This window comes from Dasypus novemcinctus, chromosome 9 (assembly GCF_030445035.2).
Source record: "Dasypus novemcinctus isolate mDasNov1 chromosome 9, mDasNov1.1.hap2, whole genome shotgun sequence".
NCBI classification, from domain to species: Eukaryota; Metazoa; Chordata; class Mammalia; order Cingulata; family Dasypodidae; genus Dasypus; species Dasypus novemcinctus.
The window spans coordinates 86,511,894-86,539,872 of NC_080681.1; the positions used below are offsets into that span (position 1 = coordinate 86,511,894).

The 27,979-nt window shown below is 48.3% G+C and overlaps 2 protein-coding genes across 9 annotated transcripts in view; both read left to right on the plus strand.

Annotated features, from left to right (window-relative positions):
- The first annotated feature begins 9,609 nt into the window (after positions 1–9,609).
- MOB3C (MOB kinase activator 3C) lies at positions 9,610–17,292 on the plus strand. Of its 4 annotated transcripts, none has more exons than XM_004462756.5 (4): positions 9,610–9,749; positions 12,876–13,318; positions 14,824–15,026; positions 15,405–17,292. In XM_004462756.5, the coding sequence occupies exons 2-4, from the start codon at positions 12,901–12,903 to the stop codon at positions 15,432–15,434; spliced, it is 651 nt and encodes a 216-aa protein (XP_004462813.1). In that variant the 5' UTR covers positions 9,610–9,749; positions 12,876–12,900; the 3' UTR covers positions 15,435–17,292. The 4 variants fall into 4 exon arrangements, with proteins under 4 accessions (XP_004462813.1, XP_004462814.1, XP_058159618.1 ...); XM_004462757.5 differs by having other exon boundaries at positions 9,617–9,749; positions 12,876–13,210; XM_058303635.2 differs by lacking the exon at positions 15,405–17,292 and having other exon boundaries at positions 9,617–9,749; positions 12,876–13,210; positions 14,824–15,196.
- A 2,847-nt stretch (positions 17,293–20,139) lies between these two features.
- The window catches only part of MKNK1 (MAPK interacting serine/threonine kinase 1), a 49,469-nt gene continuing 41,629 nt past the window's right edge, over positions 20,140–27,979 (plus strand). For 2 of the 5 annotated variants that reach the window (XM_004462758.3, XM_004462761.4), the window contains exon 1: positions 20,164–20,443. The gene's annotated coding sequence lies outside the window, so the exon portion shown is untranslated. Of the gene's footprint in view, positions 20,444–27,979 lie in introns of all 5 variants that reach the window. The other 3 variants (XM_004462759.4, XM_004462762.3, XM_071217469.1) reach the window with 3 other exon arrangements.

Genomic DNA, 27,979 nt, shown 5'->3' on the forward strand with positions numbered 1-27,979 from the left:
ATGCAAGGAGTGCCCTGCCATGCAGGGGTGTCCCCCACGTAGGGGAGCCCCAGGTGCAAGGAGTGCGCCCCGTAAGGAGAGCTGCCCAGTGTGAAAGGGAGTGCAGCCTGCCCAAGCATGGTGCTGCACACACGGAGAGCTGACACAACAAGATGACGCAACAAAAAGAAACACAGATTCCCCGAGCGGCTGATAAGGATAGAAGCAGTCACAGAAGAATACGCAGTGAATGGACACAGAGAGCAGACAACTGGGGGCAGGGGTGGGGTAAGAGAAATTAATTAAAATAAAATAAATCTAAAAAAGAAAAAGAAAAACATAAACCTATCATATGTTGAGAAACTAAAAAACACAATTCTAAATCATCCATACGTTAAAGAGGAAATTACAATGAAATCATGAAATATTTAGAATCAAATGATAAGGAAAGCTTAAGTAGTTTCTAAGTCATTTCATCTGTGAAGTCAGCCCTGATCCCTCCCCACTATGCTGAGTATTTTCCAATGCCCCTCTAGATGCCCTCTCCACCCTCTGTCACCCTGCTTTATGTCCCAGGGACCCAAGCTCTTTGGGCTACATCAACAGGGTCCCTTGTCCCTGGCTTCTGCTAGGATTCAGCCAACAGGGCAACCTGGCCAGAGATCAGCTCATGGGAAGAGAGTGAGTCTCTGGATTGACCTCCAGTTCTTCCCAGTGTACCCCTCAAATTTAGGCCACAGCTTGTCAGGCAGCCCTCTCCTCATAGTTCCCTCTTCCTCTCCTTACTCCTTCAGCCTACGAGTGACAGCAACACATTGCTATTGCCAGCCCTTTGGCAATAGCACTCCTCAAAATACCCAGTTTGGATGTTCCATATGTTTCCTGCAGATAACCACTCTTACAAAGTGCATCAGTCCATAACCCTGCTCTCACTTCTGGATAACAGAGTTCTTACAGAGTTCTAAACTTGTTGAGTTGCTTGTGTGTGTGTGTGTTGTGTGTGTTTTTATGTTTGTGTCCTGCTGATCTGTCAGCTCCTGAGGTCAGCTAGTGGGTGAGCTTCATCATCCAATTCCCAGCTCATCATGGACAAAGGCATTCTTGATAAAGGATATTGATTAGGATATTGAAAAAGTGAAGAACTATATTTGAGTTTGTCCCAGCACACTAGAATATGCAAATATTAGTTTATAGGGCATTAGGAGCAGAGTTAAGACTCAAACATAAAAGTACAAAGAACTTTAAGCTGGGGCAAAAATAGATGCTCAACAGAATAGCATGTGGGAACGCAGGGACTCTGCTCCTTAATGAAACAGCCCAAAGCACATAGCCACCTGCACAACCTGGACACTAGTTTTAAAAAGTTACAAGCCTCCCCAGAAGAAAAGAATGTACAGATGGTACTGTAAACTCTAATTCTCTCAAGGTTGTATATGCCCTTCCTGGTATAACATCAAACCCCATTTGTGTGCTTCATGTAACTCTAGCAGAAATTCTGTTCTCATACCATAGAGAATGTCTTTGTTCTGAAACACCTTAAATTGCCACTCCTTTTTTTGCCTCTTTGTGGAGTGCTACCTTCATTCTCTGGACTGCTGCCACCAGAGAGTCTCTCCTGTCCCTGAGTCCCAAAAAGCTCATGTCTAACTCAGTGCCAAGGGTGTTCTTTAGTCTTGTGGCCGCCCTGACCCGTGCTTTCAGGAACTGGGCTGGAACAATTGCAAGCCGGACAGGAGACCAAAGGACCACCAGCAATGGTGGGCATGAGCTCTGGGAAGGGAGAATTCATGGGGGAAATCCCAGGTTGGCCTATATCATCCATGTGGGGAGGGGCACCTGCCACCTGGATGAGTGGGGACCACCAAGAGAATATGGGAATGCCTTGAAGACTCTAGCAGGTATACTGGCTTTGCTCCAGCAGGTAGCAGAGCAGCTGCATTTAAATAAGAAAAAGGGAGACTGTCAGATAGCTGTGGCTATAGCTTGGCCCCTGTTAGAAGCCTTACAGGTGGCTACTGAGGCAGAACAAGTGGCAAAGGTCTCTGTGCACCTCTTAGAAAAAGAAGATAGTGATTCAGATGTGAAAACTATAGAAGAATCTTTAAATCTTAATGTTAGAATGCTTATGCAAAGGAAGGCTAAATCATAGCTATAACATCCTGCATAAGCAGGATTGATAAACACGGTTCTTGTCAGTGAAACCGTACTTGTAAGAAAATATTCCACTGGAGAAATAATTGAGATAGGGAAAATTATTCTGGCAACAACTCCGCAAACCTCTTGCCACCTGGATGGTGCAATTGTGTGCTAGTGGGGGCCGTTGGAATTAGTTTAACTGCTGGAAAGGTAGAAAAACTTAGGAACATTAATGTTTTCTGTTCTGTTTCCATGTTAATTCTAATTGGGCCTGGATAGCCACATTGATAAAATTAGTGCTGTTAAATTTTAGTAACTTTTAAACTGGACAACTCTGAAAGTAAAGGAGGGAAATATATATATATATAAATAAATGCAAGCTGCTTTGTAAGCTTGCAATTCAATCATGGCTTAGCCCTGATAGCAACCAGTCTTCCCTGCCAACTTGCCTCCAGAAAACTTTCAGAAATGTGTCCTTGTAAATGATTCATATTATATCTCACTGAAAAACTGATAAATAATAAACTAAAGATCCTTGTGAGCTATCAATGTTCTAGTATTGCATGATACTAGGTATTTGAAATGAAGAAAAGCTATGTTTGAATGTAACCTAACTGAGTCATTACTCTGACAAACTTGAAGTGTTGATGGTAATCCTATGTTGTAAGATGCTTGCTTGGAGACAATTCCCAAAATCATTTTTGTGACTTAACTATGTAGGTATATAGAATGTGGGTTTTATTATTATTATTAAGGTAAAAGAAAGTAATTTTGTCTTAAGATAAAATGACTGGTTACTTTGAAAAGAGGAAAACATGAGACAAAAGCTGGATATAGAAAGTGCTCAAGGTTCACGGAAAATGGACTTTTGTGGTCAAAGTTGAGTAAGATGTAATGGGTCTATCTATAAAGTTTTAAAGCTTTGGTATCAAATAGTATACTAGTGAAAAACTAAAATTTGGTTCTCTGTTAAAGTGAAGATAATGTTCAAATCTAACACCCTTTAACACTTTGTTTTCTCAAAGTCAAACACTAAAAAGTATATTTTTTAAATTCCTGACTATTGAAAAATATTTGTTCTTTCACCTTTAAGAAGTACTAAAAATAGTTAAGCTCACTTAATATGTTATAAGTTTAATGGAAAGTGTTTAGAAAGCATTATAAAATTAAATGGGATTTTCTAACATTCTATTAATCAAAGTCGTATGGGTAAAATGTTCATATAAATACTTAAAAGATTGAATAAAATTCCTAGAGGTTTAATAATGTTTTCTTCATAACATTAGATAACAGTATAATGTTATTTATCATGGTTTTAAATATTTTAAAGATGTTATATGTCACAGAAACTACCTCTCCACCTGGGAATCAAGAGATGGATGCTTTGGTTCATACTTTTCTGATTTGCCCCACCTCCACTGAAGCAGAGGTTCCAAATATTGCTAGTTTATTGCAAGAAATTAGTACACAGTTATGTCACTATCACTGTGTTTTAGAGCTTGCTAATGTTTTCTTTAGCATCTCCTTAGACAAGTCAAGCCAACCTGCATTCACCTTCATGTGGGAAGGCCAACAATGGACTTTTATGGTACCTCCCCAAGGACAACCATATGTCACAGCCTCATGGCAAAAGATCTGGCCACGTGGAAGAAACCTGTGGCTATAACTCTATTTCATTATATTGGTGATATTATGTTAACCAGTAATTCTCTTTCAGAATTAAAAGAAGCACCAGAGACAGTAGTATCTCATCTTGAAAACGAAGCAATCAATCAGGACAAGCTGCAAAGCCCCGGCTGCTCTGTCAAATTCTTGAGTGTTGTTTGGTCAGGTAAGACAAAAACTATATCCTCTGCAATAATCAATAAAGTACAATGTTTTCCCACTCCACAAACTCCAAAACAATTGATGGCTTTTCTGGTATTGTTAAGGTACTGGGGACCATTCATCCCTTGTTTAGCTCAAATATTAAAACCATTGTGTATGTTAATCAGGAAAGTTCATGTATGGGAATGGGAGGACCCCTAGAAGTTGCTTTTGAAGAAGCAGAGAGAGCAATAGCACAGCCTCAAGCACTAAGGGGGGTGGATCCTGACTTACCCTGTGAATTAGACATGGCCAGCCCTAATACTGGTTTTAGATGGGTTGTGGCAAAGACAACATGCTAAATGAGTACCCCTCAGGTTTTTATCACAATTGTAGAAAGAGAATGAATTATGATATAGCCCCTTAGAAAAGCAACTGTGTGCAGCATACCACACCCTGTTGCTAGTGGAGGAGTTAACCCAAAGACATCTGGTCACTCTGAAGACTGCCATACCTATCCAGGGGTGGATTGAGGATACAGGAAATAAGCCTCACTCTGGTAGTGCTCAATTAAGTACTTTAACAAAGTGGAAAGCCTACCTGCTACAGTGCAGTGTCTTCAGTTCTAGCCCATGAAGTACTGAGACGCATGAGATCCAAGGCTGAGTGTCTTATATGGAAGATTCTTCAGCCCAAGTTACAACCCCCAAGGTGGCCATTGAAGTGCCCACTACAGAAGGCTTAAGAACAGCTCCAGAGAATACATGGTGCACAGACAGTTTGACTAGTGGTCAGCCTCCCGTGTGAATGGCTGTGGCTGTGATCCCAGCACTGACACTATTTGGTGGTAAAAGGGCACCATGCAAAGCACTCAATGGGTTAAATTAAGAGCCATGTGATTGGTTATACTATTGATAGTTGGACAGTATACAAAGGCCTTACCATCAGGACGGCACCTTGGAAACAGGAATAATAGACTGTTGTGGGCTGCCCTCTGTGGGGGAAAGATATGGAAGGATATCTGGGATGCCTGCCAGCGATGACAGATAACTGTTTATCATATCCCTGCCCACTCCTCTAACACCCCTCATGGGAATGTTGAGACAGATACCCTCAAAGATGTGGAGCCATACCATTGAGGCCTGAGAAGTGGCCAAGTGGCTCCACAGGAAAGGTAGACATCATGGTTACCAGACCTTGTGGTACTTAGCCCAGCAGTTAGAGCTGCCTGTCACTCACCAACAGCTCATGGACATCACCCGTGAGTATCCATCATGCTCACTCCAATAACCATGACAATTACCCCATTGAATAGGACATATTGGCCAAGCATAAACTCCAGTAACATGATGGCAAATGGATTACATTGGTCCCCTCCCACTGTCAGGAACTAGATATGCTTTCACTGCTGAAAACACTGCCACAGGACTCTTTTTGGCCTTCCCAGTAGGGGTCAACCAGTGGGCTACCATTTGCTGCCTAGATAAAGTAAGTGCCCTAGGTAGGGTGCCAGCCCAAACTGACAGTGATGAAGGAACTCCATTTACCAGTTACCTCATGGAGTCTTGGGCGATGGACCAAGATTTTGCTTGGACTTTCCATCTACCTTATAATCCCACTGGCATAGTTCTTACAGAAAGGATGAATGGCCTTTTAAAAGAACAAATAAAAAGTGACAATGGATCCTTACAACAATGGACTAAGAAGCTATATCCCACCTTTACCCATTTAATTCAGCATTGTAGGCTGTGGCTCTTGCTCCAGTAGAAATACTAACAGGGAAGAAGTTGTGGCTCAACTGATAGAGCGTCCACCTACCATATGGAGGGTCCAGGGTTCGATACCCAGGGCCTCCTGACCTGGGTGGTGAGCTGGCCCACACACAGTGCTGCTGTGCACGAGGAGTGCTGTGCCACGTAAGTGTGTCCCCTGCGTAGGGGTGCCCCATGAGCAAGGAATGTGCCCCGCAAGGAGAGCAGCCCTGTGCGAAAAAAGCTCAGCCTGCCCAGGAGTGGAGCCGCACACACAGAGAGCTGACGCAGCAAGATGACACAACAAAAAAGCAACACAGTTTCTGGTGTCGCATGACAAGAATGGAAGCGGACACAGAAAAACACACAGCAAATGGATATAGAGAGCAGACAATGGGGAAAGGGGAGAGAAATAAATAAAATAAATCTTTAAAAAAAAAAAACAAAACACTAACAGCAGGGCAGATGCAGCATTGAGAATTCTAGTTAAAGGGCCCAGCCGCCTTCTAGCCCAAAAGGGGAAGTAGTAATAATATATTGTTGCCTATGCCTCAAACTATACAAAGTTGGAAAAAATTAGGTCTTTTGGCCATGGTACTGGCCTATGCAGCCTCACTGGTTGGGAATCTTAAGCCCATGGGGGATAGGAGTCACCCAAAACATTGCTTTAAGACCACAGTTTATATAAAAAATGCAAGTAAAATCTTTATTAGCAATCCAGGGTCTCCTATTTCTGCTGGGGCTCTATGTATATCTATGTGGACTCTTCTTATGCCTAAACTAGTTTTTGATGTCTCCAAAGAAAACTCAGAAAATTTAGAAGTGGAAAATGTATGATATTGGAAACCCCCCATAAACCCCCCTACCTGGTACTTTGTTATCTACTAATGGAAATGTTGCTTGTATACTGTTAGACCAGCATGATCTGCCCTTATTGTTCCCCAAAAACATCTTTCCTTTTGCCTATAGTGCCCTAGCCTATACCTTCCTGCAGTGGGCTTCAGCAACTCATGCCCACAATTGAACTCAGTGCTGGGTTTGCACTGACCTGACATCATCGGCTGCTACTGCCCTTCCTTGGACTGTCACTCCTGCAAACTGGACGGCATGGAACACTTTGCTGGCATAATATAACACCCATCAGCAAGTTTGGAACAAAACCTTTTCCTTAAAACTGAAATCCAGCTACCGCCTTACCATAAGACTCATAAATATATTTTTCCCTTGTAAAGGAGCAGGTGAATAAGTCTAAATCTTTATGCTGTATATATGGTTTAGAAAGGCATTAAATATTCTTACTATGGCACAAGGTGGGACCTGTGCCCTCATTAATGGTCATGTTGTATATATATTCTTGATCACTCCCATAATATTTCATAAGCTCTAAATCATCTGCAAGAGCACATACAGCACATTGATAAAGTAGCTACAGGCCCTCTATCTGAATGTTTTTTGTTTTGTTTTTTTTAAAGATTTTTTTTTAAAGATTTATTTATTTATTTAATCCCCCCCCCCCCCAATTGTCTGTTCTCTGTGTCTATTTGCTGCATCCTGTTTCTTTGTCCGCTTCTGTTGTCAGCAGCACGGGAAGTGTTGGCGGCGCCATTCCTGGGCAGGCTGCACTTTCTTTCGCGCTGGGCGGCTCTCCTTATGGGTGCACTCCTTGCGCGTGGGGCTCCCCTATGCGGGGGACACCCCTGCGTGCGGCAGCACTCCTTGCGTGCATCAGCACTGCGCATGGGCCAGCTCCACACGGGTCAAGGAGGCCCAGGGTTTGAACCGCGGACTTCCCATTCCCATGTGGTAGACAGATGCCCCAACTGCTGGGCCAAGTCCGTTTCCCATTAAAGATTTATTTATTTATTTAATCCCCCCACCTCTCCCCCGGATGTCTGTTCTCTGTGTCTATTTGCACTGTCTTGTTTCTTTGTCTGCTTCTGTTGTCGTCAGTGGCAGGGGAAGTGTGGGCGGCGCCATTCCTGGGCAGGCTGTACTTTCTTTCACGCTGGGCGGCTCTCCTTACGGGGTGCACTCCTTGCACGTGGGGCTCCCCTATGGGGGGGACACCCCTGCGTGGCAGGACACTCCTTGCACGCATCAGCACTGAGCATGGGCCAGCTCCACACGGGTCAAGGAGGCCTGGGGTTTGAACCGCGGACCTCCCATGTGGTAGACGGATGCCCCAACCACTGGGCCAAGTCCGTTTCCCTATCTGAATGTTTTAATTCCTTTCCTGGTCCTGGCAGCATGTCTTCATAGGTCTACTAGTTTTTGGTGGACTGGTATTATTCTGTTGTCTGTTATACTGTTGCTGTGGAATATGGATACAATGTGTGTCCTATGGTCAACAGTGGCTGCTGGGGGCGGGGGGAGGGGTTGTAGGAGCCCAGCACACCCAGACTTCCTCTCCTTAAATGAAACACAGCCCAAAGCATGTCGCTGCTGGCATGACTTGGACACTAGTTTAAAAAGCTACAAGCCTCCCTGGAAGAAAAGAATGTACAGATGGTACTGTAAACTCATCTTCTCAAGGTTGTATACTCCCTTCCTGGTATCACATCACCAGACACCCCATTTGTGTGCTTCATTTAACTAGCAGAAACTCTGTTCCCATACCCTAAGGAATGTCTTTGTTCTGAGACCCCTTGTATTGCCCCTCCTTTTCTCACATTTTTGTAAAGCACTACCTTCATTCTCTGGACCAGAGAGACTCTCTTCTATCCATAAGTCCCAATAAAGCTAATGTCATTTAATGTATAAATTAAAAGTGGAATGAATTCAAGAGCTAGAAAAGCAGAGAAACTTCACAGAGTTGTTCCTAGGAAATCAGATTTGGGGTTCACCTGTTACAAATTAAAGCTAATGTCTAACTCAGTGCCAAGTGTGTTCTTTAGTCTTGCGGCTGCCCCAACCGGTGCTCTTCAGGAGCTGGGTTGGAACACAGTGGGTCCAGACACAAGGGGAGCCCAGCAGGGCATCTGAGCCACTTCCAGCCCCCTGCTCTCTATCACCCCCCACCTTCTTGCTTCCCCCCTTTCCAGAGTGACTTCTGCCTTGGTCCTCCCAGCCTCCAAAGCCTCCAAACTTCCTTCCCACCCCATGATGCAGTCATTCAACCAGTCCCTGGGCCTGGGGGCCCCAGACTGTATTGCGTGCAGATATGGGATATCTGAATGTCCTCAGGGGTGGGGACAGAGGTAGAAAAGTAGGGAGGGGAGATGAGGTCTTGAAGTGTTGGAAGGAAGGAGGGCAAGAAGGCATTCCTAAATGAGGACAGCCTGGACAAAGGTCTGGAGGTGGGAAATGGTGTGACTTCAGGTGAGGAGTAACAACCTCATCAGGGCCCCCAGCCCTGGTGGGGGAGGTGAAGTCTAGGAACTGAGCAGTCTTAGGGGCCAGTGCTGGGGCTTAGAGGCTCAGATCCTGCTTCCTGGGGCATCCATTCCTTCATTCATTCATTCTGCCAATGAGTATTGTGTGTCTGGTATGTGCTTGGCACTGTGCCAGGAGCTGAGGCTATGGGAGTGATCAAGACAGAGTTTATTCCTTATTGAACAAATGGACAAGTGAGACCCATGATTCCAAGAGGGCAAGGAAACCGTTTATCTAGCAGCTCTTTTATTTCTGCTCCAGTCTGTCACTTCTTGTGCCATCCCTGTCGCGAAGCTGGGCTTGTTCCCATTTTACAGTCGAGGAAGCTGAGGCTGCCTCCTTGGTAAAGGTCCAAGGAGACACCGAGAGGGCCTGCTGCTCAGTTAGTCCTTTGCCCCACGGGAAGCTGGGAGACCGACATGGACTTTCCGGAAAGGCGGGACTGAGCCTTTGTATTGGGGAGGGGGGAGTCCCTTCCTCCGCCCCCTCCCCGCCCCCCTGGCCGCGGCGTGACGGGGTCTGGGAGGGCCGGGGCGGAGCCGGCGTCGCCTTGGGGCGGGAGAGCGGCCGCTGGGCAGGCAGGGCTGGCAGAGGCGGGCAGGAGGACCCGCAGCGCAGGGGCCTCGGCGGAGCGGGGCGGCCCGGCGCCCGGGATGTGACTCCGCGGCCGGAGGAGGACTCGAGCGACCCACCGAGGCAGAGCCCGTGAGTGAGCGCCCGCGCCCCGCGCCCCGCGCCCGCGCCCCGCGCCCGCGCCCCGGCCGCGCCCACGCCCGCGCCTTGCTTCCACTTCCCTTTCCTGGACTGTCCCCGCGCGGCACCGTCCGAAGGCGACCTCGGTCCGAAGGCAGCTGGCGCAGTCGCCGGCCCGGGGTCTGAGGCTCTGAGCAACTAGAGTCGAGCTCGGGGCTGGCAGTGACTGAGGGGGGCGTGTCTTCGAGAGCGGAAGTGTCAGGCCAGCTCCTCTGGGTCCTACCGCCGCCCTGGCCCGAGCGGGGCGGGGCACCGGGGGGAGGCCCAGCGGGAGCCGCCGGGGAGTGGCGTGGGCGGCCGAGCCCCGCGGGGAAGTCCGTGGAGTCTCTGCTTCTACTTGTCTCTTGGATCTCTGGCAAGCACTGCTCCTCCCACATCGTGCAGCCCCAGGCTGGATTCTTGGGTTCAAACTGGGGCCATCCACTGGCTGAGAACCTGGACCAGACTGAGGAGGTGGCAGAAGCGGCTAAATGTCAGAACCAGGCAGGGCCACCCTGCCGTCTTCCTTTGGAAAGCCCAGATGCCCAGCAGGGAGAGTAGGCAAGTCTGTGAGTGCATTGTGGGAGCAGGAGAGGGAGGGAGACAAGTTGCTTGGATAGAAAGGCTCCTGCCCTGTGTCCAACCCCCCTCCCTCCAAAAGCTTATCCTTTCCTGGGGAACAGACCCAGACTCAAGTTCACTGGTCGGAGTGCCAAAATTGCTGTGGGGAGTAGTGGGTGTGTTGGGAGAACAGGGAGCAGGATGGTCTGTTCGTTGGGGAAGATGCCTCTCCCCAGTTCTACGCCTCTCCTCTGCCTTTCTCTCTACCAGACCAGCAGGTGAAGGAAAATAGTCCTTTACTCATAGTGAGGGACTGAGCCTTGCCCCACCTTGTCCCAGCTCTGCCTGTAACTAGCTGTGTGATCCCAGACTTCTCAAGGCCCCTCTCTGGGTCCCAGGCTCCCCACAAGATTATACAAGAAGTGGATTGAATTTCTCAGGAATATTCCTACTCTAAGATTCTTAGTTCTAAGTTTTCCTTAAAGCTGAACATCGACTATGTGCGGAGCCCTGACTTAGGCTTTGGGTGGGGGTAGGGGCTAGGGTGGGGCAGCAATGGCACAAGAGTAGCCTCCCCCCAAGGAGAAGGAGATCTGGGTCCAGTGGAAGCATGAGCAGGGGGCAGTGGGAGGAGGCAGCATTCAAGCTGGACCGTGTGTAGTCAGGCAGAGACCAGCAGAAGAAAACCCGCAGGGGCGGGAGCGTGTGGGATGTGTGCAGGGAATGGGAAGAGGCCCAGGGTCGTTAGTATAGGGAGGCGGGAAATGGGGCAGGAAAGGAAAGGTAAGGTGTTGAATGCCAGAGAGAGGGTCTGTCTGTAACTGTAAAAGGGCCATGTGAAGGTTGAGAGCCCAGGAACCCCATCCAGCTGCAGTGGGAGTGCTTTGGGAAGCCACAAGCAGAATTCAGAATGGAGGCAGCAAGTAAAGCAAGAACGTTGCCTCCTCTTGGGCTAAGAAACTCAAGACAACTGCTGTGGACATCTTTGGGTGAGAAGTCGTGGGGCAGGGGATGGATAAAATGGCCTTTGGCACCTGTGTTTGTTTTTTCAAGAGGACAAGATCCTGCTGGGAGACCTTTCCCAACCTTCCCAAATCCCCTCTTTTCAGCAGATTGTCCCTCATTCTGGCCTGCCTCTTTGGGGTACAGAGAAGAACCCCTGTTCCAAACATTTCCTCCACCAGCTGGACTTCATGCCTGAAGGGACCCTCACCATTACTGTGCTATGCCTTTGGTTTCTTGCAGTTTTTGCCTTGTTCCCAGCCTCCCTTCCCCAATCGTGTCCCAACGTTATCAGAGATGTGAGGAAGGAAGATGCTCCAGGGTCAACCAGTCGGTCTGAGGCCCAGGTCAGGCTTTGTTGGTAGCAGTAACCAAGCCTTGGTCTAGGGCTAAGGTCAGAACACAAACTGGCCAGGGTTAGGGTCAGATCAGAGTTCAGCCTGGGGCCAGAGCTCAGATCAGGGTCAGTGTTCCGTTTCTGGCTAAGTTCCAGTCACTGCCCATAGCCTGTATTTCCCAAGAATTCATACATTCACAGGGGAGATGAGGTGTCTATCCTCAGATACCCAGAAACTCCTAGGAGTGACCTGGGAGGTTGCATGGGCCAAATTCATGCCATTCTGTGGGGGCCACCCAGCAAGTCAATGGTGGCGTTGGGACTAGAACACAGGACTCCCACCTCTGAGCCTGGGGCTCTGACCGCTGTCCTCAAAGTCTGTTTTGAATCTGGGATCCTTGGAATTTAGGAGGCAAAGCAAATTCGTCAGTTCTAGATCCAAGTGTACTCTCCTACCACCCAGTGCCAGGCACGTAGGAGGTGCTCTAAGAATGTCTACTGAGTGTCAGGTGCAGGGGTAGGGGCCAGTGGCTGGCTCAGTTTTGGAGCTGGAGGAGGCAGGCTTGGAGCGAATGGTTACCAGCCACTGGCAGAGGAAGCAGTGCCCTCCTGGACCTTATAATTTCCCCCTTCCTTCAGCGATTGCGGCCACCCAGAGGCTGCCCAGCTGGTCGCGTGAGTGCCCATTCTTCTATCAGGGTAAAAAAAACGGAAAGGACATTTTTGGTAGAAAAGTCCTTCCTGCTCCCTGGGAATCCCCGGTGGCAAGATGGACTACAGGATATCCCAGAGGAAGCTGAAGGGGGGCCCTCCCCCCAGCACAATGAAGCCAGGCTTTCCCACGCTGCACCAGCTGGCCTATGGGGGCTCCCCAAGGTCATTTTGTCCAGGCCTCTGCCTCCAGGCCAGCCTGCCAGGAGAGCCTCTGCAACCTCTTTAATGGTCAACAGCAAGTCTCCGTCAGAGAGACTGAAGGCAGAGGGGAAACACAACAAGATGGCGGGTTCTAGGCTTGGAAGGGGGAACTCAGAAGGCCTGGGAAGGGCCAGGGGTGCTGGACTCAGGGCTTGAGGCCAATTTAGTGTCCAGGCCACCGTGCAGAGGTTGACCAAAGGCCCCGAGGTGGGAGGGAAGTGACATGTTGGGAAGTCAGAACCATTTGGTAAGTCCTGACCACCACGCTCCCTCTCCTTGTCCAGGTAGGACATCCCCAAATCCGTGGCCATGGCCTTGTGCCTGAAACAGGTGTTCTCCAAAGATAAGACGTTCCGGCCGCGGAAGCGCTTCGAGCCCGGCACACAGCGCTTTGAGCTGTACAAGAAGGCACAAGCCTCGCTCAAGTCGGGCCTGGACCTGCGCAGTGTGGTGAGGCTGCCACCGGGCGAGAACATCGAAGACTGGATCGCCGTGCACGTGGTGGACTTCTTCAACCGCATCAACCTCATCTACGGCACCATGGCCGAGCACTGTAGCGAGAGCAGCTGTCCCGTCATGGCCGGCGGGCACCGCTACGAGTACCGCTGGCAGGACGAGCGTGAGTACCGGCGGCCCGCCAAGCTCTCGGCACCGCGCTACATGGCATTGCTCATGGACTGGATTGAAGGCCTCATCAACGACGAGGATGTCTTTCCCACGCGTGTGGGTGAGCACCACCCGGCAGGGAGGGAGCCAGCAGGAGCCCATTTCACAGAGGAGGCATTTAATTTGATACAGCACCTCTGTGAGAGGGGCTGGGTTTTCCTTCCCATCTGTGGAAGAGGAAAACTGAGGCTCAGAAAGATTGAGTGTCTTGCTGAAGGTCAGGCATCTGGAGCTAGGGCTACCTAACTCCCAGTTTGGGGCTCTTCTTGTCCCAAGCTTGAGTGCCTCTCCACGGACCACCCCAGTCGGACCATAGACACTGATTCTCAGAATCTCTCAGGTCCCAGGGCACCGGAAGGGGTGCCCAAGGTGTTCACAGCAGGTACCCCTGATTGGGCTGGGTCTCCTGCCTCCTGGGAGTTCCCTCTGACTCCTGGCCCCAGGAAAGGGAAGGGGGTGGGAGTGTGTAGACCCAGATGCTATCTCCACTTCCGAATGGGGCTCTGAGGACAAAATTTCCCCTTGTCAGACCCAGGCTGCATGGGCCTTATCTCACCCGGGCAGCATATGCTGGGAGGGTGGGGACAGGAGGAGAGTGACTGTGGCCCTCTTCCCCACCCAGGGCAGCAGGGAGGGGGTGTGCACTGAGGAGACAAGAAGGCATGACACCGTGTTCATCACAACGGCCCCACCTCTGCCCTGGGCCCGCCCCCCCACCTGCCCTCATGCTGGTCCCTGTTGAGGCCATGGGAGGGGCTGGGAGCAGAGAGGGGTGGGGCAGGCTGGCTTGGTCCCAAGGAGAGAAATCCGAATGCTAAGGGAGGCTGAGCATTTGAGTCCTTTACGTGCCTTGGTTTTATCATACCTAGAATGGCTAAGCATAATACCCATCAGCAAGATTGTTGTAAGGATTAGAGGCAGGATGCAGAAGGTCCAGCACAGGGCCTGGCTCATGAGTGGAAGTTTCTTCAGAAGTGTTACTGAATTTTTGAAGGGATGGAGGCTACCTGAACTAGTTCTTGAAGAGTGGGTAACTCTCAGGATTGGGGGTCTGGGATCTGCTATGTGAATGTTGGGAAGAGGAGTAGGAGGAGAAGGGAGGTCAGGGTCAGATCATGACTGGCCTTGAGCAGGCACCATGCTGGAGAGTGAAGACTTACTCTTGAAGGCATGGGTTGTTTTTTTTGAAAGGGGCCCTAGATATTGAGCAACTCCCTTTGGAACTGTACCCAAGGGTGTGATGTGAGCAAACCTGCAGGTACACCTACTTTTGGGGAGAGTGTGGGACATAGTTTTCATCCTATTCTAAGAAGGGCTGGTCAGTAACACCCAACAAGTTTGCAAAGCCCTGCTTTAGGCAATAAGAAAGTATAGAAAATGATTTGTATTTCAGCAGTGGAGAGGCACAGCCAGATTTGTGTTTCACTGTATGGAAGAAAAGTGAACCACTATCTTTCTGTTTCCAAAGGGAAGTAGTATGGTGAGAATTGGGGGAAGAGGCCATCCTGGCTGAAGGCTTCCAGGATGCCAATTCCTTGCTCCACTTCTGCCCCTCCCACTCCGCAGGAATTCCCTTCCCCAAGAACTTCCAGCAGGTCTGCACTAAGATCCTGACCCGCCTCTTCCGTGTCTTTGTCCACGTCTACATCCACCACTTCGACAGCATCCTAAGCATGGGCGCTGAGGCCCACGTCAACACCTGCTACAAGCACTTCTACTACTTCATCCGCGAGTTCAGCCTGGTGGACCAAAGGGAACTGGAGCCGCTGGTGAGGCCAAGCCCCCGCTGCCCTCCCCCCAGCTCCCACACTGGGCTAACCTCAGTGTGTGTTCAGGCACAAAGGCTGCCTTCTTTAAGAAATTCCAGTAAACTTGTGGCTCATAGATAACATGGATAAATTAGGAGAAGGCAATTCATTTAACAGCGGATTCTGTACTTGAACAGTGGATTCTGTACTTGAATAGATAATTCATTCAAATATCATTCATTCAAATGTCTAGATCTGCAGGCTGGAGTTGCAGGGAAAGGAGGTGGATGGGAAAGGCGCAGGCTCCGACAGAGGAGCTGCCGGGCCCCGCCGCTTTAGAAGGAGCTAGACAGACAGGTTGGGTTCTAACCGACCACTCCCCACCTTGTGTCTCTGCAGAGGGAGATGACAGAGCGGATCTGTCACTGAGCCCCGACCTGGACATTGTTGCCTCTGAGACGGACCATCTAAACACAGGGTGGCAGGGGGAGGAGACCCTCAAGAGCATGGTGGTAGAGGATCCTGAAGGCCCTGGGACCCCTTCCACATACCCAAAGCCCCAGGACTTGTGGTTCTCAGGAGTCTGCCCACGTGGCTTGTGAATGGAGAAGGAGAAGGAGCTTCAGAGTAGACCAATAGAAGGAAAGGGGGAACCTCTGGCAATGAGACCTGGGGTTGGGATGGGTTTCTTCTCTGATACTTGATTCTTTCATACTGGTTCCCAAGCCCATTTGGGGTATGTGGATATAGCTGAGGTAATGACAAAAAAGGTGTAAGAGAGTGAGCAGCTTATGTGAATGAGTACAGAGAATAATGTGCATATGTGTGCACATGTGAGTTTGACTGTGGGGTGTGTCTGTGAGAATAGGCGCCTTAAAGCCTGCTTGGCATATAATATGACCTCCATAAATATTAGATAAAATGATGAATGAATGAATGAATGAATGAATGAAGAGACAGGTACCATCAGACTATGAACACTGAAGGCGTGATGATAGACATATCTGTATCCCTGCTTGGTTGTATCTGGCCATGTGCATGAGTGACAAAATGTGGTTACAGAAGTATCTCTATGTGGGAACCTTCCTGCTGAGGGCAGGTAGGAAGGGAGCCTTGCCTGAGTGCCTGGCCCTTTGCAGACACAGGTTCTGATTTGCTCAGCCAGAGATGCCCCAAAAAATGTCACTTTACTCATTCCTCTGCCTCCTTGAAGGCCTGTTTTTAACCACCTGTGGGGACAGGAGGAGAGGAGGTGATCCCTCATGTCCACAAAAGTTGCCTGGTCCTTAAATTGGGAATCATACACTCCAATCTAGTTCCCAGGCCAACAGACCTGGTTCTCAAGGTCTTAAGCCCAACACAAAATAATCCTCTAGCCCAAGGAGCTGCTAGAACTAGCGTTGGGAAACTCTGGAGTCTTGTCTCCCATTCCAGCACATTGAGGACTACATAACCAGTAAATGGACTCTTCCAGGAGCCCACAGCCTGCAAGTACCTGCCTCCTTCCAACCATCACCAAGACATTCCAGCTGACTGGAGCCCAGAGCACAGCTATCCACAGAGAGACTGGGATGTTCATTTAGCACTCCGTTTCTCAGCATCCCACACCCTACCTGTGTCCAGACCTATGGGTGGGGAAACTGAGGCAGGAACGGGCTCAGAGCTTCCTCGTTAGGAGGCTAGGATGGAGAGCCAGAGAACTCTGAGAATCATCCAGTCTCACCCTCTCACACAGGAGGGACTGAGGCCAGGAGGGGAGGAGGGAGTGATGGTCGAAAGCCTCACAGTGAGGCCTTGGTGAGCTGAACTGGAAACCTCAGGTCCCGGCTCCCGGCCCAGGGCCTGTCAGTTACTGAATAGGGAGATGCCTGAGAAGAGAAGGTTTGACAGCCCCTCTCCAGGACACAACCATTTCTGCTTTGAGCAAGGGTTTCTAGCCCAATACGAGAGTGTCCCACCAACCCTCAGTTACGCTGGGGTGGTCTGCTGAACCAAATCTCCAAAATCATGCTCCTCTCCAAGTTGCTTGCCCTCTGAGGAAACAGATGGGTCTCCCAGGGCAGCCTCCAGAGCAGTTCCCAAAGGTAACAGGCTGGCCCAGCAGCTTTGCCGAGGCTCTTAGTGAGAGGAGTCAGAGCTTCCCCCAGGGTCAACTGTGGCTTGGAATGTGGAGTCTAGGCTGTGGCCAGGGTGACTGGGGGGAGGGAGGTGGTGAAATCTATTTTTGTGAAACAGAAGGAAGACTTTATTGTTATTTTTTGTAAAATAAAGGATGTAAACTAAAGCAGCCATTGGTGGGAAGCTGTGGTCTGGGTGCCACATGGCTCTTGGGCAAGCAGTGGACAGAGTCGAGCCAGAAGGGGCAGGGAGGCCTTTTTGTCTCAGGCTCTTGAACTGTGTGGAGAGCTGGCTGGTGTGGTCATGTCTGGCCCAGCTCTCCAGGGTGGGGACACTGAGGTTTTCTCAGGGCTTTGGGAATTCTGGACCAGGCTGGGCTAAGACCTTTGGGGTAAGGAGGGCTGGCCTTTGCCTTCCTGGAACTCAGTCTGATGCGGGAAGGTTTTCCTTGTTTTAGCTCTGGGACCTAGCCCTGGTTTTTCTCTGGCCCCATCCCCCCAATCTGGGTGATTTATTGGAGCTACTATGTTAAGGGACAAGGCAGAAATACAGTCCCAACCCCAGTCACAGCTGAGCAGCCCTTTCCCAAGAGGAAGCATTTGGTGGATGCTGGCTGAACCTCAAAGTGGAGGCGGTAGGACATGGGCTGATTCCTAAGCTTACTCCCCAGGAGACACCTGAGTGTCCTGGCTGAGGTTTTCGTGTCATTCCACTGCCTCTAACCCACAAGCTGCTAGGACAGCTTGGTTCTGAAAAATCAGTAAAGGCCCCTCTGGAATCCTCCCCTTCATCTGCAAAGGTGACAATCTGGTCTTGTGCAAAGGCCTGAGTTCCATCCCTAAGATACCATGGAAGACCCTGTCCCCCTCTAGACCTCAATTTTCTCATCCATGGACATGGAGAACTGATTGATTTCTAAGTCCCTCATTACAAGTCTGTGAACCAATCACAATAATAATAATAGCTAATGCTCATTAGGTGCCAGGTAGAGGTTTAAGTGCTTGACATATCATAGCCTGTTGAATCAAGTTTGTCTCTGGCCAGCTGCCTGGCCCATCTGGCCCCCTTCCTTTCACTCCTCCAAGATCTGGAAGGCCCTTTACTCTGCTGCCTCTTCTTCCAGTTCACCAGAGACCCCAGTCCAACATTCTGAAAGGTGACTCAGCTTGCACACTCTTAACAGGTCACTCACTACTTCTTCAATCATTGGACAGCTCAGACTGCTACAAAGTTCAGGCACTGGACTTTGGTTGTTTTGAAGTATACCGTGGCAGTGCAGGTTGATTCACACGTGGCCCAAGGCCTGCACCTTACATGAATGCCTGTGAATACATAAGGAAGCCTTCACAAAAGTGTTTTGAGAGGATCAAAGAGGAATGCTTAGAGAAGAATAGATAGAAGTTGAGAGAAAGAAGGGGAGAGACGAAAAAGCTGGGGCATCAGTGATGCAGAGAAAAGTCTCCACACAGGGCAAAACCAGGCAGAAGAGGGTCCATGGGGAGGCCATCTTTTGAGAGTACAGGGGCTGCTTTTTTGGGCAGTCAAGGTGAGAGAGTTTTGTTTTCCTGTGGGCTCAAGGCCTGTAGAAATCTTTGGAGCAAGAAATGAGGGAGCCATTCTCCCCACCCGGAGCAGAACACCCACCTGTTGTGTGAAGAATGCACCTCCATTCTTGACTCTAATGAGCACTGCAACTCCTCAGTGAGGCTTTCTGCTGCCGCACATAGCCCCTGTCCCTCCAGAAGCCCCAAGCCGGGAGTTTCCACCTGCTTTGGGGGAGCTCTCCTTGACACTTCCCTCCTCTGAGCCCACAGAGCCCTTTTCTAGCGTCAGCTAAACTTGGTTGCCATGTGGGGGATATAGCAAATTTATGAACATGAATTGGAACACAGGACCAGCTGGTTGCTTAGACAGTTAGGGAACAGGGAGGGGAACAGGCCAGCAAGGCCTATGAGGACTTGAAGCTTAGGTGGGTCTGAAATGCGAAGGGTGGGAGAGGTCAGGATACACAGAGGTCTTCTGGCTGAACTGGGGGATTCTGGAAAGGACTAAGCACAGATTGTTGGGAGACATTCCCATCTCCAGTCTTCTTCACTCAGACTGGAAAACCTAGAAAAGCCCTGAATGTTCCCTAAATTTATTCAGGCCTCCTGGATTTTAGGAGACTAAAATCAGAAGGGGAAAGGGAACAAATGTTGTCAGGTGGAGGATAGGAAGGTAGTTCAAGAGGCTCATTTTACTAGACTTGCTCACCAGATTCTCACAACCCGGTGACAGGCAGGGAAAGGATGTTTTACTTCCATTTCACAAAGGAGGCACCTGGCGGGAGTGAGGGCCGAAATTAAAACCCATGCCAGGAGAGCTGATGTAGTTTGGTAGCTGAGCCCCTGCTTCCCATGTATGAGGTCCTGGGTTCAATCCCCCATACCTCCTTAAAACAAACAAACATAAAAACCAAGCCAACACTTTCATCCCCTCTTCATACCTGCAGCCTGGGGACAGGTGGGGCACTAGTTGATATATTAGTTTATTTGTAGTTGTTTTTAAGAAACGAGCTTTCAAATTTTTATTTTTAGCTACTGGGGTCAATACTTTACAAAAAGAGAAACTCGTGAAACTATTGGAACCGAAACCTTTGAAGAGCTTTTACAAAATTAGCCCCGTTTTAGAAAGGATTGGCCGCGTTTCCCCAAAAGTAAAAAAAAAAATTTCCTCCTGGCTTTGCAGAAGCGCTCAATAAACGTTAATTACACCCGTCGCTCCGTGACATCCCGCCCCCAACGCTCCCCTCGCTTCCAGCCGCCGTACTCCGGAAAACCGGAGTGCAAGGCTGAGCTCCACCCGCCCCTCGCCGCCCCTCGCCGCCCCTCGCCGCCCCTCGCCGCCCCTCGCCGCCCCTCGCCGCCCCTCGCCGCCCCTCGCCGCCCCTCGCCGCGCGCGCCGGCGCGGTCCACTTAACCTGCCCTCCCCGGCTCCCCAGAGTGGCCTTCAGGGCGCAGGCGCAGCCCCGCCCCCCACGCCTTGGTCAGGCCCTCCCCTCGGGTCTAGCCCCGCCTCTTCCGCGTTCTCAGCGGGGCGATCCTCAGGCTGGGGTGCGCGCGACCTATGCCGCGGGGAGTCAGCTGAGGAGAAGGCAAGGCAGCCGGGTATCCCTCCGGGCAAAATGAAGCTTGGAGAGAGGGTCTGTGGGTGAGTCCGTGTGTCCAGACAGAGCCTGTCAGAGCCTTCAGAGCGGCCCGAAGTGACGACCAGATTCCGTGAGGGACAGCCGGAGGGGACGCTTCTTTCGGACTCTTCTCCGGGGTTCGGTCTGTGAAGAGGTCAGGCGCCCCGTGGGTCCCCGGTGGGGCTCGGTCCCTATCTGAGGTCGGGGCTCAGTCTGGGGCTGGATTGAGGCTCATTTCCTATCAGGGATCAGGGTCCAGGCTATGTCCTGAAACAGGGTTCAGGCAGGGCACCTCGGAAAGTTTTTCGTGTGAGGAAGTGATAATATCTGTGTACTACGTTATTTTAAAGTTAACTTTACATTTATTTTTACAGTATTTATAAAATCTCCTGACATGCAAGTGGCTATACAGGGGGGAGAGGCAATCTCGTGTGGTTCAGTCTCTGTTCTCAGAAATCTTCCAAATCACCTGTCAGATGGCCAGTGGCAGAGCAAAGGCCAGCGCTGGTGACAGGAATTAAGTGTTGTTGGAGGTGCTTGGCTTTGGAGTCGGGCAGCCCTGGGTTCACGTCTCACCTCTGCCAGATCCTAACTCTGTGTCCCTGGGCAAGTCATTTCCTCTCTCAGAGCTTCAATTTCTCCTCTGGAAAATGTGAAATTTGACTACGCCTACGTGTAAGTCACCAACTGTGGCACCTGCCATATAATAGGTGTTCAATATGTAGTCGCGGTGATTTCTAGGAACTAGTGGGTCACTTTGGCCTGGGGTACTTTAGAGAGGCCTTGGAGTTGCTGACATGCCTGAGTGATATTTATAGGAGGGAACTAAGACTTATAGACCACTGCTTGTGTGCCAGGTGCCTGCTGGGCAGTTTCTGTATATTGTCTCACTGGATCCTCAGCCATTAGCCAGGTGCTTTCAGCTCCATTACCCTTAGCTTCAGCCTCTCTGAAGAGGGCTAACTGGAAGTGATGTGCAGAAGAGACCTAGGGTTTGTATTTTATATGGAGCTGTGCCAGAGACTTTCCTGCCCACCACCCCAACTTCTCCCACTTCAACTCTTCTCTTTCTGTGAACCCGAAGTTTGGTTGGGTTCTTGACTTTGGGAGCATTACTCTAATGCTGTGGCAGATTTTGCAGGTCCAAGAACCTGGCTGGTGAGCACCTCTTAAACCCAGATTGCATAAGGCAGAACCCTGGGAGACAGAAGCTCTGTGAACAGGAGTTATTGGGTTCCAGCACATGCTTAGGAAAATCACATGGTATCCTGTTATGTGGTCCTATAGTAACTTGTTTCCTTTTCCATCGTCTTCATCAGGGTGCATATGGTCTTCCTGAGATACTGTTCTAATCATGCTATAGCGCTGCATATTTCTGCTTAGAAACCTTGGGGAGCCTTATTGCTCACAAAGTACAGTTTGGACTCCTTAACCTTATAGACAAGTCCTTCCATAATCTGTTCCCAAACTTCTCTCCTGCCCTATTTCCTTGTTTTCCCAAACCTGCACCCTGTGCCCCAGTCAAAATAAACTAATCTTTGTTTCTCAAACATCCCTGCGTGTTCTTGTCCCAAACTTTGCTTATAGTCCCTCTCCCTGGAGTTCTCTCCTCCTCATCTTTCAAGGCCCATGTCTTCTGAACCTCCGTGGTGAAGCTTCTCTGATTCCGCCTGCTGGGCTAGTTCTCCTCCAACCTTCCGTAGAAGAGGCTGAACCTTGAATATAGCTCTGATCATAGTCTTCCTTGGGGTATGTCACCTTATATGTACTCTAGGTGCACTGATGGCAGGGACTGTGTTTCATCCCTCCTCTGCCTGACACAGGACTGACACATAGTAGGCCTCTGCAGTGTTTGTGGTTGAATGATTCAGGAACATTTTTTATTTACTTGCTTTGGTCTCTGTTTTATGAGCTGGTCATTTTCAGAGTGGGGCTTTGTGTTTTTCCTTCTCTCTGTGCCTAAGGAGGGCCCTGGCTTAGATTGATCATACCCTAAGTACAAGCATCAAATGTAAGAAAGTGCAGGAATCCTGCAGAAGGTGGGATCCCTCTTTGCTCCTGTGTTTTCAGGATCCTGTCTTGTCTTTGCTGTGAGCTTTATTGGGGTGGGTGAGGGAGATGGTGCTCTGGGTATGATGTTGACCCAAGGGAAAGCTCACAGGTGGTTTGCTAATCAGTTGCTCTGCACTTGACCTTGGGAAATAGTGGTGACTTCCATCTGGAGATCATTAGCTACAAATTCACATTTTTCTTTGCCAACAGCCTCCGCAAATAGAACAGAAGGCTCTTTGTTGATCATAGATATACATGCTGTTGAAGTTGGAAGAGGCTTGAGAACCAGCTGGTACTACCTCTTTGATTTTACAGATGGGGAAAGACCCAGATAGGGGAAAAAAACTTGATCAAGATTTCACAAGTTAGGGGAAACGGACTTTGGCCCAGTGGTTAGGGCGTCCGTCTACCATATGGGAGGTCCGTGGTTCAAACCCCGGGCCTCCTTGACCCGTGTGGAGCTGGCCATGCGCAGCGCTGATGCGCGCAAGGAGTGCCGTGCCACGCAAGGGTGTCCCCCGCGTAGGGGAGCCCCACGGCGCAAGGAGTGCGCCCGTGAGGAAAAGCCGCCCAGCGTGAAAAGAAAGAGCAGCCTGCCCAGGAATGGCGCCGCCCACACTTCCCGTGCCGCTGATGACAACAGCAGCGGACAAAGAAACAAGACGCAGCAATAGACACCAAGAACAGACAACCAGGGGAGGGGGGGAAATTAAATAAATAAATAAATCTTAAAAAAAAAAAAAAAAAGATTTCACAAGTTAGTACAGTACAGAAGTAAAGCATCCTGACTCTGTTTTTCATAGTCTGCTATGTTGTCAATATAATACCTGACATTTATTGAGCACTTATTATGTGCCGGAAAGCTTTAAGTGCTTTATATGTATCATTTCAAAACTCAGTTTTATAGACTTGGAAACAAGACAGAGTGAAGTGATTCAGATCTATTTTCTGAGTCCACAACACTGGTTTTTAGTATTAGTTTTAATGGCAGTTATCTCCTAACCAGTGTGGTGGAACAGTTCTCCAAAGAGCTTGCTTCCAGATCGCACCCTGCCTCCATGAGTGAGAGGTATACTCCTGGCGCTAACCGACTGCATACAAGAGGGATGTCCCGAGGGGATTCTAGAGTGTGTTGAAAGAATGGTCAAAGGAATGAGTGCTAATTGGTCTTAGGTTAGGAATATTAATATACCTCGAAAATAGCGTATTTGTTGAGTCAAGGCAGTAAGGGCATAGTTTTATAATAAACTCAGTCCAGAATCTTCCTGTACAATTCCCAGTCAAGGGTGGAACTACTCAATTCAATAAACATATAGTGGGCTCTTGCTATGTGTAAGATTCCAGTATTGAGGAATATGCACAGAGGAAAACAATATTTCATTTCCCCCTGTAAGGAATTGTCTTCTTGGAGCCTTCTCCCACCAGTGCAGTTGGAAAGATAGATAATTACATAAATAACTAAAATCAGACATACTGTGGTAAATGTAGTGGGAAATGTAATCAAAGGGGGAGTGTGGGAGAAGAAGTCACTCCCAACATGACCACAGGGGTCTAGAGAAGGATTCCTGAAGTGGAGAATTGATGCTGGGCCTTGAAGAGAGAGGCAGCAGCTTGAGCAATGGTCTAGAGGTTGTGTGTCTGTGTGTGTCTGTGTGTGTGTGTGTTGGGGGAGAGAGAGGGAGAGGGAGAGTGGAGTTGGTGATGAGTGGAGATAAACTGAAATGGTGGATTGTAGCCAAAATGTAGAGAATAATGGGGAGAACACTAACATTTATTGAGTATCTACTTTGTTTTGTGGCTTGCAATATGTCAGATGCTTTACACACTATAATTTATTTATTCCTCACAATCCTGTAATATAGGGATATTTACCCCTAATTTAAAGATGAAGAACCAAGACCTCAGAAAGATTAACAGGGCTTGCCCAAGGTCATGCAACTAATAAATTGCAGAGCTTGGCTCAAACCTAGGAATGTCAGCTTAAAAGACCTATATTCTTTCTTTTATGCTGCAAGGCTGGAAGTTTGTAACTTCCTAGTGTTTACTGTGGCTGCAGGATGGAGGTCAGACGGGAGCAGAGAAGGTCCCAGAATGAGAACATCAGTGGAGATGCTGGAATAGTCCAATCTGGGCTTAAACTGTGAACCACTTGTCTGGTATGGAAGCTGCCTAGTCTAGGTCTGCTTGATTGATTTAATATGTGAGCATTTTAGCAGCTCCTGCAGTACCATAAATCAGTGCACTGCCATCTTAGCTAGCAGACTCTTAGAATCATTTTACAGAAGCTGCTGGTACCCCTGTATTTCAGGCACAGGTTCTAATGCCAGATATTCATTATGAAAGTGTCTGTCTGGGGAGGTAGCCCATTTGGCACATACTGTCCCTTCATTTTGTCATCCTCAAATTCAACAAGAATCTATAATGGCATCAAAGGGCTGGGATTCAAGGCATGGTTCTGTTCATTTTTGTCTGTGAGTCCTCAAACTCAGCTTCTTTGCCCATTATATAGGGGGTATTTTGGCTCACGTCTGAGGTATCTTCTCTTGCTAATTCCATATATTGCTTTGCTCTTCCTTATTTGGAGCAATGTAAGGAAGTAGCTGAAAATATGAATTTGAATTCAGAGAGACTAGGGTTTAAATTCAAGCCTTCTCATCCTTCTTATAGGGAGACAGCAGAGAGTTGTGTAGGCTCCAGACTGGGTTTGAGATCCAGCTGTGCCACTTGCTACCTGTGTGACTTGGACAAGTTATTTAATCTCCCTGAGTCTCAGTTTCCTCATTTGTAGAATGGGAATATGAATATTACCTACCTCACAGTGTTATTATGAGGACTGAGGTAACTTACATTAAACACTTATCACATTGCCTGCACATAGTAGTGCTCATTGAATGTTAGCTTTAATAGTAATAATATTAAAAATCATGATTAATGCCCAGTAAGGTATTGTTTTATAGAAAGTACATTTATCAGGGCATTTTTCCTTACTGACTTACTCTAATTCTCTTATTCTTTCCATTGCCCTACCAGGACACTTTGAAATACCAGGTTCTTTTATTTTTTATTTTATTTGTTTTTGTTGAAATACCAGGTTCTTGTTTAGTTTCACAGGATTTTGAAGCATGATGTAACGGAAAGTGTCTGTAGGAAAAGGATAGTTTAAAAATTGGTTCATTGAAAACCTTACCTGACTTGTGTTTTCACCTACTTTTCTCCACAGTGAACAGAACAGGGCAGCATATTTATGATTCTTTGCACAGCATCACCAGAAGTGCAAAGCAAGACCCCTCCAATTCATTTGCCAAAATGTACAATAGTAACTCTAGACCAGTGGTGCCTAATTTGGTTCTTCTTTCTGTCCAGCTTAAACACCCCCTGGCCCTAACCTAAGCCATTTCCTGTCGTTTTCCATGAATATGGAAAAGTTCCTTCTGATGATGAAGGAAGGATGAGATCAAGATTTTCTCATGATAGCCTTTTGTGCACTTAAAGCCAGAACTAAGTATGCCTCATCTTCTCTCTCCCAGACTTAAAAGCCTTGGTTTCTTTCACCTCGCTCTTAAAACCTATTTTCCACTGCTTGGATCACATTGGCCATGCTTCTTTTCTTTCTCTTCAGTTTTTCTACCTCTTGGCAGTGACCAAGTCTGTACTCAGTCCTCTCATAAGAGTCCAACTAAAACAGTTTAAGGGAAGAATAACTTCAGTTGTTTCCATGCATTCAATAAACATTTGAATATGTACCTGGTGTTGGGCCCTGTGCCAGGTGTTGGGGACCCAAAGATGAATTAGGTGCAGTCTCTGCCCTGGTCTTAGCTCATACTCTCTAGGGGGAGATTGACAATAAAATGTTACAGGTGCTGTGACTGAATTACGCATAAGTGTGGGAAATCATTTAGAGAAATCAGATGACTGGACTGCAGGTTAAGGCTTCTGTAGAGTAGTGGTAAGACATAATACAGGAGGTGGGGACTGGGGTAAGATTACGGAGACCCTCAGTGACCACACAGGAGCTTGGTTATTCCTGAGGCACTGGACTCCAGTTAGAAGTTTTGGAGTAAGAAAGTAGGTTTGGACAGAGAAGCCATAGCCTTAGTCTTATCTCTCCCTGTAGATATTTTATGACTGGAAAATAATGTGGTGGACCCCTTGTTTGAATACTTGGTTGTTTTGCTCAAAAACTTCTATAGAAAGTCTAGTTCTCAGGCTCTGGAGAAATATTCTCACACCATGGGAAATAAATTAAGAATTGAGAGAGAAAGTGACAGGAGTACTTCCTGGAAGATGGAGGATTAGACAGGCAGAGGGCTCACTTCTCTCCCAGAAAAATAGATTATCTAGAGGACAAAAGAAACAGTCTGAAAAACTGTTCTATGGCTTAGGACAACAGGGGAAGGCTAGACATCACCCAAAAGAGAGAGGAGCAGAGGGGAGGAATCTTGGCTGGCCGGAAAAAATCCTGTGAGTAAAGCTGCAGCAGCAGCTGCTGGCACTTATCCCACCACTTTTGGAGCAAGCAGCACTGGGTCCACTGGCCCCTGGCAGGCAGTTATGGACTGACAGGATTGCAGGGGTCCTCTTCCACAAGAAAGGGAAACAGAGGGACACAGCCTATGGCAAATTTAGATTTTGGCCAGTGAACCTGGTCTGCTCATTGGAGGGGTCTCATACTTCCAGGCAGGGGCCCAACATTGTCCTTAGAGCAAGTAGGGAGCTAAAGACAATTTTTCTCCTCATATGTCCTCCCTACTGCCCTGGGCTGGTTGCTGAGGACACAGAGGGAGGGTGGCATGGCTGTCAAAAGGAGGAGAGCAGCTTCTGAGAAAGTTTGTTTGCCAGGCTTGGCCTGCACTAAGGACATTGCTTTTGCTCCTGCCTGCCCAGAACTGGTTACAGTGAATGCATTCCCCCTAGCATCTGGGCCCAGAGCCGAGAGGGCTTCTGAAAAGTGCCATCTGCAGGAAGTCCATGAAAGTACACACAAAGAGGGAAGAATAATAAGAAATAAATAAAAGAGGCAATCTGGAGCACACCCCATTACTGGGGTGAGCAGTTAAACAGGGGAAGCCATAAATATCTAGGACAAGTTGAACTGAGAATTGAAGAAAAATGACAGCACACAGTTACTTAATAGTAAATCCCTAGGCGAGAGATATAAACCGAACATCAGACTTAACTCAGCATCATAATCAGATGCCTAGAGTTCAGCAAAATATTACAAGTCATACTAGGAAAAAGGAAGATATAACTCAGACAAAGGAACAAATCACAGCTCCAGATGAGACACAGAACTTGAAACAACTATGAAACAACTAATGTTCATACAGATCTCCAAATCAAATCATGGAGTTGCAGGACAGCATGACTAAAGAAATAAAAGACATTAAGAAGACACTGATAAATAATTAAAAAAATAAAAAATAAAAAAATAAAAAAATAAAAAAAGAAGACACTGGGCAAGCACAAAGAAAAATTTGAAACCTTGGATTGGAAAATAACATAGCTTATGGGAAATAATGATCAAAAACTTCCCAACTCTCATGAAAGACATACATATACATATCAAGGAAGCACAGTGTACTCCAGTTAGAATAAATCCAGATAGACCCACACCAAGACACATATTCAAATGCCAAAG